Below are 12,356 nucleotides of genomic sequence, written 5' to 3'. Positions count from 1 at the left end.
CTCAACCCAGCATACGCTCTCCAATTGGCTACCGCCTTAGGTTAGTTGTTCCTGGCGCCGTCACGGCACGGCAGTGCACGACAAGAACCCCCTGCCCAGTCCCGTCGATCATCGCCGTGGCATTGGACAGCCGGTAGCCGGCCCCCTAGGCGAATAGGTAGGTACTACCGTAGTATAGATGGTCACATTGGTGTAGGGGGAATCTGACGTTCTTTTTGCTCATCGGGGGCGGCGAAGTGCGAATTTGATGAGTTTCAGACCAGTAGAGTAGCCAGGGTTCCTCCTCGTCACGGTTTCAATGCAGCAGGCCGACCACTCTTAAGTCTATTTCTCCTATTCCTTGGCTCCAGCATTTCTATCTTTGGGTCTCATGTTCTCCTGTCAAAAAAGTTTTCTGACAGGCCTACGCATGGGAAGAATACCCTGCCTCACCCTCACCCCCCTCACTCTTCATCAGACGATAAAGATAGGAAAAAACGAATAATATGTCTTGACTAGAACATGTTCGCCCAACTAAAACATTGAGCAAAGCAAGAAAAAAACAACAATAAACAATATCGCCAACACGTGCCAAAAAAACAACTACGTTCAGACCACCAATATTTTTTACCCCCCAAAGCCACAAGCAACATCGTAATCTTTCCCCGCCGCCAAAGTTCGCGAAATGAAAAAGAAAAAAAAAAAAAGGGAAAAAAGAGGAAAAGAGTAATCCGCCAAGCACCAACGTGCACGCGTCCAAGCTTCCCCCCAAGTCCTGGCGCCCATTCTGTGACGACACAGCCCACTCCCCCCTCCCTCCCTCCCCTGATCCATCCCGCATCTTGGTCCTGCCGTCTTGGCGGCTTTCTTCACCCTTTCCAACGCCCTCCGCCGCTTCTGGTTTACTGCTCTGTCGTCGTCTCGCTCACAGACAGTTCACAGACCACACGTCGTAACTACGGCGATATCGAGACCCTTTTTCCATCATCAACCTCCATATATATAACATGTACTACGTATAACCTCCGTAGTCTCTCATCATAACTGTCACAAGCACCTGCAAACTACACAAAACACCATTCCAATCTGACTTACTACTAATCTCCGAACAGAAAAAAAAAGTTTAAGTCAGCCAGCCCCCTTCCCCCTCCCTCGTTCCAGGCCAATCACGTCATTTTAATGTGAGCCCCCCTCCACCCTGTTCGTCCCAATTCATCAGATGCAGACGCCGTAGATCAAATTCCTTGCACCAAGCCAGGATCATACTGCCCCTTTCCGTACAGATGGGAGGGAATGTAATGGGCCGACAAGTTTAGATAACGATAAGGATGTGGTGTCGTGCCTGAACCCCCGCGCTACGAGGATATGCGATTATGCGCCAGAGCCCAAAGACCTCCTTCCTGGCATGAACATCCAAGACACACGCTTCACGCACACATTCACTAAAAACATTTGATGGATTTGATACAGATTCTATTGTGGCATCGAGGAACTAGCAGTCTATCGCGGTGCGCCGTTCCCTCCTCGTGCATTACTCGTCAATTCATCCGACGATGATGGATTGTGCGATGACACTCCTCCCAAAGTGTCCCCGCCATCTATACTCCCATGCTTGTATGATTTCAAAACACGATCGAAGCGAACAGGACAAGATCCCATGCCTGCCTATATCCCATAAACTAGAAATGCACTATACAGTCTATCGCTATTTTTTTTTTTTTTTTAGAAGTTGGCGATGGCAACAGCAATCGCTTGCGTCTCCGAGTGTGAGATGGAGACGCTAATGTCCGTGAGGCCGACCTTCTTAGCGGCAGCAGCGGCATCACCGTGGAGCTGTCTAGTTGTTAGTAAACGGGTCTTGTACCATCGACAGGGTCTTCTTGGCTTACCTTAACAACGGGGGCACCCGACTCATCCTTCGCAATCTCAATGTCCTTCAGCGGTGCACCGGCACCCTTGCTGGAGACGCCGAGAGACTTGAAAACGGCCTCCTTCGCGCTCCATCGGCCAGCGAACGAGCTCTGGGGGCTGGGCGCCGAGGAGCAGTACTGGATCTCGCCTGCGGTGAAGTTGCGCTCAATGAAGGTCTCGTTGTCAATGTTGATGGCTGAGATGTCCTCAACATCAACACCGACGTTGCTGTTCTTGGATGCAACCTTTTTGGCCAGCGCCTCCATCATGTCCTGAGTGGCCTTGGAAGCCGTAGGGGACACAGTCTTCTCAGAAGCCTTCATGAAGTTGGACGGGTAAGACATGGTGGAAGTCTTCTTGTCCTCCGTCACACGAGCATCAGGGTTAAGCAGGACCTTGCTGAGTTGCTCGTCAGTGTAAGGAGCGTTAGACTTGGCAACGAACAGGGTGTTGTTGACCAAGCCGTTATGGAAGAAGCGGTAAGCCTTCTTCTGGCGGGCCTGGACCTTAGCAGAGTACTGCTCGTAGGTCTGCTCGTCGAGAGTAGCGAAGAGGTACTTGGGGTGGACACCGATGGCCTGGGCACCCTTCTGACCGAAACCGAAAGAGGTGACGGAGAAGGCCTTGATACCGTCGGTCTGGATGCTACGGCTGGGGTAGACGATCATGTCGAACTGCTCCATAATAGGGTCGACGTTGTCGGCGTTGCGGTTGCCAGGAACCAAACCAGTGTTCAGGACCTGCAAGCAGCCGTTCATCATCCAGGCACCGGCCGCACCCTTGGGGTGACCAGTGAGGTACTTCTGGAAGATACCCATAACGGCGTTACCCTTCTTGCGGCCAAGGTGGCGCAGCTGTTGGCAAATGACGGAGGACTCGTTCTTGTCGTTGGCCTTGGTGGAGGTTCCGTGGAAAGAAGCAACGGCAAGGTCGTCGATGGTGAGACCCCAGGTAGCGAGGGCTCCACGGAGAGGAGCAATCTCGGGGTTGTTCTTCCAGAAGTTGTTGCCCAGGCTGCGAAGGACCTCCTTCTCTTGGCGCTCAGCCTCCTTCTTGATGTGCTCAGCACGGTTGTGGGCGTACTCCTTCTCGTTGAACTCAGAGCCTTGAGCCTTCATGGCCTCGACCTCATCGTAGAGGTACTCAAGCTCAGACTCCTGCCACTGCTTAATCTGCTTCTTGCGAAGGTTGATCTGGCGGCGGCGGTAGTTGATGTCGAGCAGCGGCGAGGGGAACTTGCCGGCGTGCTCGCGGGCGGTGGTCAGGACACCCTGACCAGGAGCAGGAACTGATCGGCCAATCTTGTCGGTGGCAGTAGTGGTTAGGGCAAGGACACCGTGAATGGGCATACCCATGTCAAGAGCGAGCTTGGCAGTCATGAGCAGCTGAACACCGCAACCCTGGGACTCCATGAAGCCGTTACGGGTGGTGGTGGTGGGACGCGACATTTCGGCGGGGGTACGACCGTGAGCAAGTTCATCAACGGCGTTGCTGGTGGCCTTCATGTTGGCGAACTCGTAAGAGCCCTCCTCACCGAAGTCGTCGAAACCACCGACGAAGACAACACGAGCCTTGCCCTCCATGATGGTCTCGTAACCAATGTCAACGGACTCGACGGCAGTGGCGCAAGCACCGACAGGAGTCTTGATGGGACCAGAAGACGAGATCAACAACATGTTAACCCAAGCGGCCATGGTGTTAATGAAGGACTCCTGAAGAATGTCGTTCTGGACGGGCTTGTCCAGGAAGCGGTCCCTGTGCATGCCACGGAGAGCACCCGCACCACCCATACCAGAACCGATGCAGTTACCCACCTCGGAGACGTGGACGTACTTGTAGAACTCGTAGGGGTCAGTGATACCGGCGGACAGCAGAGTTTCGGCAACGGAAACGAGGACGAAGAGGGTGACGGGATCAACCTGGGACACAATGTCCTCAGGAATACCGTATCTCTTAGCATCCCAGCCAGTGGGGATCTGACCGGCGACCAGTCTGTCGAAACGGAGCGCCTTGGGAATCCAAAGGGCAGCTCCCTTCCTCATGCGGACGGTGTATTCGCCAGACTCGGGGATCTCAAAGATCTCGGCCTTGTCACCGTGCTGGCGCTTGAACTCCTCGGCAGTCTCCTTGGAGGCCTCGAAGGGCTCCAAGTCCTCCTCAATGACAACCTCGTGAAGAAGCTCCTTCTGGTTGGGGTCGTAGCCGCCGAAGAGCTCAGGCTCAATCAGACGGATGCCAGAGTGCTCAAGGATGAACTTCTCGTACTTCGACTTGATGTCCTTTTCCTCAACAGGCTCGCCAGTCTTGGCATCAACCCAGCCAGAGTAGGGGGCAGGCTTGCCCTTGATGGGGCCGTTGTGGTTCTTGATCAGGCCCATGATCCAAGCCATCTCAATGCAACCCTCCAGGGAGAACTCGCCGTAAGCCTCCATCTCCCAACGGGTACGAGAGTTACCCCAGGGTCCGACTTCAGCGAAACCGGTGACGACTACGACCTTCTCGAGGTCGACCATGCCCTTGAGGCGGTCGTTGAGAGGAGCAATCTCATCATCCCAGTCAGGGAGGTTAGGGAAGTCAAACTTGATGTTCGCACGCGGCTCAACGGTCTTCTTCTTGTAGAGAGCCTCGGAGTTAGGGCCGTTAACAACCTTGTTCTCAATGGCATTCTCCTTGGTCACGGCGCGGCGGACCTCACTGGTGTCCATGATGTCCTTGCGGAGCTTGGTCATGGTCTGGTTAAGGTCAGGGATGAACTGAAGACCGCCGTTGAGATCAGCGAAGACAGGCTCGCTCTGGCAAAGGTCGACAATAGTAGGCGACATGAGGCCGAGCAGGTTGAAGGCCATCTCCTGCTGGGAGAAGGTGCGGACGCCGAACGCCTCGACACCTTCAGCGACGATGTTGTTGGCGCTCATGAGACCAGTGCCACGAGTCCAGCCGATGACGGCACCGCAAATGGTGAGGTAGTGACCCCAGTCCTCAGAGTGCCATCTGTTGAACAGAGTCTCGAGAGCGAGCTTGGACTCGGAGTAGAGACCGTCGTTACCAAAGGTACCGTGGTTGGGGGAAAGGGGGAGAACGACCTGAGCGGGACGAGTCTCGTAGCCACGCTCAGACTTCTGGACCTTGACGCTTCCGAGAATGCGGAGCAGGTTGGTCAACATGATACGGTGAGCAAGCTCAGAACGAGAATCGATGTTGTCAATCTGGCGGCCGTTCTCAGGGATGGCAGCGAAGGGCACGATGAAGTCAAGATCCCAGCCAAGACCGTTCTTGGTGTCGTAAATGTATTCAATGAGAGCCTCGCAGTCCTGCTTGCTACCCTGGTTAAAGGGAACAACGACAAGCTGGGAGCCACGAGCACCGAAGCGAGTGTACATAGACTGGTAGTACTCAGTGACCTCACGAGAGAAGCGGGAGGTAGTCACAACAACCTTGGCACCACCGCTGATGAGACCCTGAAGGACCTCGGCACCGATGGAGCCAGCACCAGCACCAGTCATGAGGGCGTGCTTGCCAGCGAAGCTGACACCGTCCTTGGCAGCCTCCTCAAGAGACTGGAGGTAGTGGCCGGTGAGCTTCTTGCTGTAGTCCCAACCGTGAAGGCTCTTGCGCTTCAAGTGCAAGAAGGGGATCGTTTCAACCTTGCCCTTAGGACCAGTGGCAGGCTTGTCCTTCTTGGAAGGGCTGTCATCAGGGATGATCTGGTTCTCGTTCATCGCAAGAGAACGCAGGACATCGCCGTACAAGTTCTTAATCTCAAGCTGCGAGGACTTGGAGACCTTGTGCTGCTCCTTGATGAGCTTGTAAATTCGGCGAAGATCGTTCTGGACCTTGGTGCGGTTGCCGTACTCGGAGATCTTGCCACCCTCTGCCATCTGCTGGACGTAGTGCTCCAACTTGCGGCAGCTGGCGCGGGGAACCTCTTCATAGTTGAGGTTACCACGGGCGTCGACAGTGGTTTGGGGTCCGGTAGGAATGGCGACATCCTTGTAGACGGGGTTGGCATTGAGGACCTCCTTGCAGTTCTCGATGAGCTGCTCACCAAGTTCCTTGGCAAGCTTGTAAGTCTCACCGCGCTCAGTGGGGCAGTTGTCAATGTGATACTGCATGAACTCGACGAGGGTGGGGTTGGCGCGGTTCATGATGCGCAGGCACTGGCTGACGATCTCACGGTCAACGGCCTTGAGGCGGCCGAAGATGATGTCAAAGTACATGTTGAGAGCATCCTGACGAGCCCAGTTCCACGAGGAGTCGTAAGAACGGGCCTTGAGGGAGCTGAAGACGGGCGCAATACCCGCGGCGTAGAACTCACCGTGTTCAGCGGTCCAGAGGTCGAGCTGGGCCTGGAGCAGCTTCTCAGACTCTTGCGAGTTGATGTAAGCCTTGTCGCCAGCACGGAGATCCAGCTTGAGGTATCTAGCAAGGAGCTCAAGCTGCTGCTTGAACAGCGCACGCTGGTCTTTGGTGAGAGCATCGATGGCAGCAGGATCCATCATCATGCCACCACCAGAGCCGCCGGCGGGGCCGGCAGCGGCGGCAGTAGTCAGGCTGATGCCAGCGCTGGCCGCATACTTGTTCGCAACATCGTCAAGGAAGGCCTTGGCGTCAGCTTCGGATCCAAGACGAGCGGCGGGCTCCATGGTAATAGCCAGAAGCAGAGTGCCGTCCTGTCTGCCAGGGCCCAAGCCCCATCTCGACTCGAGGTATTTTCTCGCAGCGGTGATGTTGAAACCGCCAGGCATCTTGGAGGAAATCAAACGCGCAATGAGAGCCTGGGACTGCTTGCCGAGCTGGCCGTCAAAGGTAGCCTGCATCGAGGCACCAAGCTCGTCAAGAGGGGTATCTTCAGGCTTCTCAGGGGTCGAGCCGAATTCCTTGCCAAGGTCACCGAGAATTTCGTTTTGGAGGGTGGACTTGCCTGTAATCGAGCTGTCAGCGGAAAGTCATGCCTAGCATTAAAAATTGTTTACTTACCACCAACAAGGTCCTTGATAGCCTTACTCAGGGGCACCTCAGAAAGGGGCTTCTTGAGCTTCTGGGAAATCAGGGACCGAAGAATGTCGATGGCCTGGACGGGCGCATCGGCAACCGCAGCAGCCGGGCCAGCGCTGGGAGCAGGCGCTGCGGCAGCGGGAGCAGCAGCGGAGGGTGCAGCAGCCACGGGGGCAGCAGCTGGTGCACCAGAGGAGGCGGCAGCAGGTTCTGGCTCCTCCTCAATAGGGTCGGCCTCGTAATAGATCTCCTTTGCGTCCTTGTTGTAGCAAAGAATCTGACGTTGAACGGATTTGGCGGCATCGTAGGCTTCGTACTTGGAGGCGAGTGTGCGCTTGGCCATCACACCGAGAGTGTCGGCAGGACCAATTTCGACCACCCTCTCGGCAGTCTTCTCAGCAAGGAAAACATCTTGGGTCTCAATCCACCGCACGGGCGAGGCGAACTGGTAGGCAAGGAGCTCGACAAGGAGCGTGTGGGCAAGCTCTTGCTCGACTTCGGGACGCATGTTGGGCAGCTGGGAGCTGGAATCTCAATTACACGGAGCTGGGAGGAGAACCGGGAAACCGAGGGTATTCTATCGTCGACGAAAGTGACGTTTTGCTGTGTTTACTCGTTGGATGCCGTGGGAGGTCGGAATCCGTAGAGATTATTGTTTCGTGGTATTGCCTGCGTGTGGGGGTATATGAGTGGCAGGGCAAAAGCTCGCGAGACTTTTTTTTATTTGGGCAAGTCGAGTGACTGTTGGAGGGAGATTAAGTCCGCGCCAGAGAGAGGGAGAAACAAACTGGCGGAGGCGAGCGAGGGAGATGAAGAAGTGGGAGAAGATGGAATTGGCGAGGCCACGGGTGAAGGGAAGAGGTTTGGATATGATGGAAAATGAAAGACAAGGTAGAGTCGGTGGCTCTGGCCCCTCGATATCGGGTCACTGGCACTTGATTGACTTTCTTGGGGGGGACTTTGAAGAGACACCAACTGGAAGGGAGGGGATTGGATGGGATGGGACAAGCAGGAAAAAAGACGATTGTTGAACCAGGCAAGGGCCCCCACCGGCTCAAGGAAGCGGTGGTGAAGGGTGTGGACGCTGAAGTGGAAGGGTTGAAGGTTCGAGGCAGAGGTACAGTACATTGCAAGTTGTAGTCATCTCGCCGCTCTACTCTAGGCATGTATAGTACAAGGGTACCCATACTTGGGCGAAAGAGAACCATGTCTCGACACATTTCGACTGGCTGTTGTCTGTTTCTCTCTAATTTTTTTTTTCCCTTCGCGAGGGAAGAAGGAGGGAGGGAAAAAGAGTGGGTCTTTAACCATGCTTCCTTATGGACTTCCCGGTGGTTGCCCCCCCATGCAGGTGGGAAGCTGCTGGCGCTGGTGGTGCTGCTCGGCGCAACAGCGCCTGCAGAGAGCTCCTCAACCATATTCAGACGCCTAACCCAATCGAGCATGGGACGATCAGGGGGGCCTTCCCCACAAAATCATTTCATTGGGGGAAAGCAGGGTGGGACGATGGAGACTTTTTTTGGGAGGGACGACAGGGAGGTACGTCGTCGTCACTGTTGCGAAGTTGACGTTTGGAAGTTGGGGCGCTACAACAACTCCACGGCTGAAATTAAAAAATATCTGTGACGAGAGATGAGATGAGGCGAGAGCTGCCGTCATCTATGCCGTGAAGCTACCAAGAAGCCACGATGGCATGAAGTTGTCGGCCAAGCCATTCTTGTCATCTGCCTTGACTGCGGAGACACAAGATCTGTGCGGAGTGCAAGAGCTGGGTCAGGCGCATTATTATCATCATGCTGCAGACATTGAATGCTCTGGGATATCAACAAGTTCCCCCTTCCAGAACAACTCCTTCTGTGCGCCTCGTCTCTGTATTGTATTTTCTTCTTCCCTTTTTCTCTATGCCACCTCTACCTGGTCCCAGCCTGGCGCGCGATATGATGTCGTGAGGTAGGGTGAGACACTTGGAGAGACTATATGTAACTGCCCAAGCTAAATAGGTGGCGCTGTGGCGGCTTTTTTTCTGGCTCTTTGTATTATCCGTCACATTCCATCTCATCCTTCTCTGTGTTGTCGGAATGTTGAATTTGGTCTAGTCGCGGCGTATGTAGTGCAAGGCTCTATGTCTAAGACCATGGACGTTTAGTTCGCTGTGTAGAATGACACTGTGAACGTAGCAGCTACAATTAGTATGCCTGGAGGTACCCGTTCCGACGACCCTTAACTCTGATCGGGGTTCTATCGACCGATCTCTTATCGCTGCGTTCCTGTTGGCCGCCTCCTGAATGTCGCAACATCCAGGTAAGCACACTTTCGGGAGCTTGATGGAGCTTGGCAGAAAGGCTGAAGGAGACAAGGCTCACCTCGACAAAACCATGCCGTCGCCGCCCATTCAAGGATTAGTGATAGTTGATACGTGTTCGTATGGTTCAGTAATACGAATGCGGTATGTTGTGGGAAAGTGGTGTCATGATAGCATTTTGGCCTGTCAACAAACGGGGGTCCGGAAAGCAACAGCCGTGACAACAATTCCTCAGCAATAGGACCCAAACTTCCAGGTTGCAAGCAGAATCTGAAAGGGGGCAAGATTGCAAATGGGAGGGAGTGGAGGGGCAGAAAAGTGGCCGATGCTCCAGGAACCCGCCAAATTTGATAGAGAGGAGGGGGCCAAAGAGCATGTAGCGATACTTTCAGCTGGTTCCATGAGATCAAGGTAACTTGACCCAAGCTTTTTGGGGAGTGCTTCAGATCCAGCCCTGAAAGTTGTTTGGGAGGGAGCTAACTTTGGCCGTGCTTGATTACTATGCGGATGTTGACATTGTCATTGCCTCGCGACTGATGCTGACAATTCGACGAACCGCGACGGGTTTCTCCAGTTCTTCAGGGGGTATTGGATTAGTGTAGACGGATGGCAAGGAGGCAAGAAACGGGGGAGTGTGGGCGAACTCCTTTAGCTGGCTCCATTGACTCTGCCCAGACTGGATTGAACGAAATTTCAACTCGCCAGCCAACAAACAATAGTGATAAGCATTACTCACAACGGGATCGCCGTCTTGTCTCTGGCTACCTCCTAGTTCTTCGACGCAATCCAACACATTCAAGGAGGAAACCCGATTATTGGCCCTTTTGCTGGAACACCTTTGCAGATTTTCAAATTCCAGTCTTCTCTCACGCCAGTTCATGCAGTAGTCATATCGGCTTGGCTAGACTGTCGACATCATGCCGTGTGCACCGCGATGTCTTGTGTGTCAACCAGCGAGTGCCAGCTGCCCCTCAGCTAAGGTAGGAAGAAAAAAAAAAAAAAAACAAGAAATTCGGGCATCGAGGGGCTTGCATTCCCCGACAAGCGTCCGCGTGGCATGGCAGGCGATAGCTCCCGCCCCAGCAAGTGTAGTGGCGGTATCGGTACCTGACCATGCCGGGCGGTGTCTCCCTTCCTTCGACTAGTACAGGGTCCCGCGCAATTCTCATCCCCCAGCATCAGCCCCAGGCGTGGGGTGAAAGCGGTGGGGAGAAGTGCGGCAGAAAACCCGTTAACCCCTGACCGCCTGCCAATAGACAGGGGGTTTACGGGAACGAAACGGGGCCCTCAAGTCCCGGGTACTTTTGGTTGGACCGATTCCGCATATCTGGGACTGGCGCCGAGTTGCCTATCGAGGGTCCAGCTGAGCAAAGGCGAAATGGATCAATGTCACAGAAAAAAAAAAAAAACACGCACACACTAGACGCCAACAACACTGAAATGATACAACGAGGCAAGCAATGTAACTAACTAACTTGCAGGCCTGATGATGTCTGAGAGCGCTGTCATTGTTATCATCCGTTTTCTGCATCTGGGGTAACATCTCGGCATCTTATCGTCATGCAAATCGATAAGCAATAGTTGGCTCGACGCGGCTTCCTCTGAAGAGCCGAAGATGATGCCGTTTGGCCGAGCGTGCGTACACCGAGCTTACGATGAAGGAGGCGAAAGAGAAAAAAAAAAAAAACAATACGCGGGCTGAAGGGTTGAGAGGTAGACGGGAAATATCCGGGCAGAAAACAGTCTAGCCAGCGAGAAGAAAAAGCCCAAAATAGGGAGAAGACGGCCACTGTTCCGGCCCCATCCAGCCAAGTCGTTACGTCCCGCCAACAAAAGTATCGGTACATTGCCGCCCGTTCTCCAACGCGGCACCCTTGCGGATCACTCGGGCTGCATGAAGTCAAGGGTGGAGCTGGAGGGGTGGGCTTGGTGCGCGACCATCCCCAACAGAACTAAAAATTTTGGCGAGACATTGAGATTTGAGACTTGGAGGATGAGGAGGTGGAAGAGGAGGAGGCAAGCAGGCGGGAGGAGCAGGTACCACTTACCACGCAGACGTAGTACTTGTCTTGCTTGTGTACCAGGTTTGTGAGGAAAGAGTATACAGACATTGACCTTGCTGATGTAGAAGTCGTGGCTGTTTTTTCCTCTGTCCTAGACAAGCAACAGCAAACCTCAAAGATACGTACCTTTGCTTCTCTTTCCTTCCCTGTACATGGCGGGGTGTGAGGGACAAGTAACTTTGGCCAACAGTAACAGCAACAACAGTAAACCGTTCCGTCAGCCCGGACCAACTAGATTCATTCCAATACTCCAACCGTGGGAAAGGAGAAAAAAAAAAAAAGAGAAAGACCCGGCCTAATTTTTAATCGTTGAGTTCACTGCGAACATCCCCAAGGTACCTTCTCCAAAATTGGAACCCGAAACCTCCAATTACGTTGGCGGGATTGACCTCACCTACCTTGCTTCACGCAGTGAGGACCCATCAAACACATCCACACCCACGCCGCCCATCTCACAAAGTGCTGGTACCTCTGTCTTCCTTGGTGTCCCAATCCCACTATCCCAATCATCCCAGTCCACATTGAGAGACCCGGGCAACCTGTCCAAGACCCAATATCCAGGACCCAGGCTGCACGCAAACGAAAGGGATGCCGTTCAATTGCCTCGCCTTCCCATCATAACCACCCATAGACGCCCTCCCAACCTTCCCTTGACTCTCCAAAGCTCTCTTCTTTAAGCTGCCATCTGCCACTCCCACTCTCTTCCTCCCTCAAACTCCACGTCAAGGACACATCGTGCTGGGCAGTCTTTCTCGTTTCTTTTTTTCTTGTCCTTCATAGACCATCAATTGCTCTCGGAGAATCGGAGAGACAGCTCTAGACGACCCCCGTCCCTTAGACATACTGCTACTACTATTATTCCCCCACGAACAGTTCGTGCCACCACCGCCTCTTCCTCCTACACCGCCGTCCCGGAGCATTTTGCAATCGCCTCCTGCTCTTCGCTGAGTACACGGAGTCAGACACTGGTAAGCCACTGACTTTTCGCCCTCAATGCCCCCCATTGAAAACTTGTGCGGGGAGACGAGAAAGCAAAACTACAAGACAGTAACATTTCGGCTAACCACGTGGCGGAAACAGCTCCATTCGTAACCCACGAAAAAAAA

General features: G+C 53.9%; 1 protein-coding gene across 1 annotated transcript; it reads right to left on the bottom strand.

Annotated features, from left to right (window-relative positions):
* Positions 1-1,701: 1,701 nt before the first annotated feature.
* On the bottom strand, positions 1,702-7,393 carry CTRU02_212299 (fatty acid synthase alpha subunit; the record flags this gene model as incomplete). Its single annotated transcript, XM_036727062.1, has 3 exons — positions 1,702-1,812; positions 1,869-6,811; positions 6,868-7,393. 3 exons carry the CDS (start codon positions 7,391-7,393, stop codon positions 1,702-1,704), a joined length of 5,580 nt encoding a protein of 1,859 aa, XP_036581306.1.
* Positions 7,394-12,356: the final 4,963 nt, after the last annotated feature.

This window comes from Colletotrichum truncatum, assembly GCF_014235925.2.
Source record: "Colletotrichum truncatum strain CMES1059 chromosome Unknown Contig_0008, whole genome shotgun sequence".
NCBI classification, from domain to species: domain Eukaryota; kingdom Fungi; phylum Ascomycota; class Sordariomycetes; order Glomerellales; family Glomerellaceae; genus Colletotrichum; species Colletotrichum truncatum.
The sequence above is the reverse complement of the archived record's forward strand: the minus strand, read 5'-3'. Positions and strand labels throughout refer to the sequence as shown.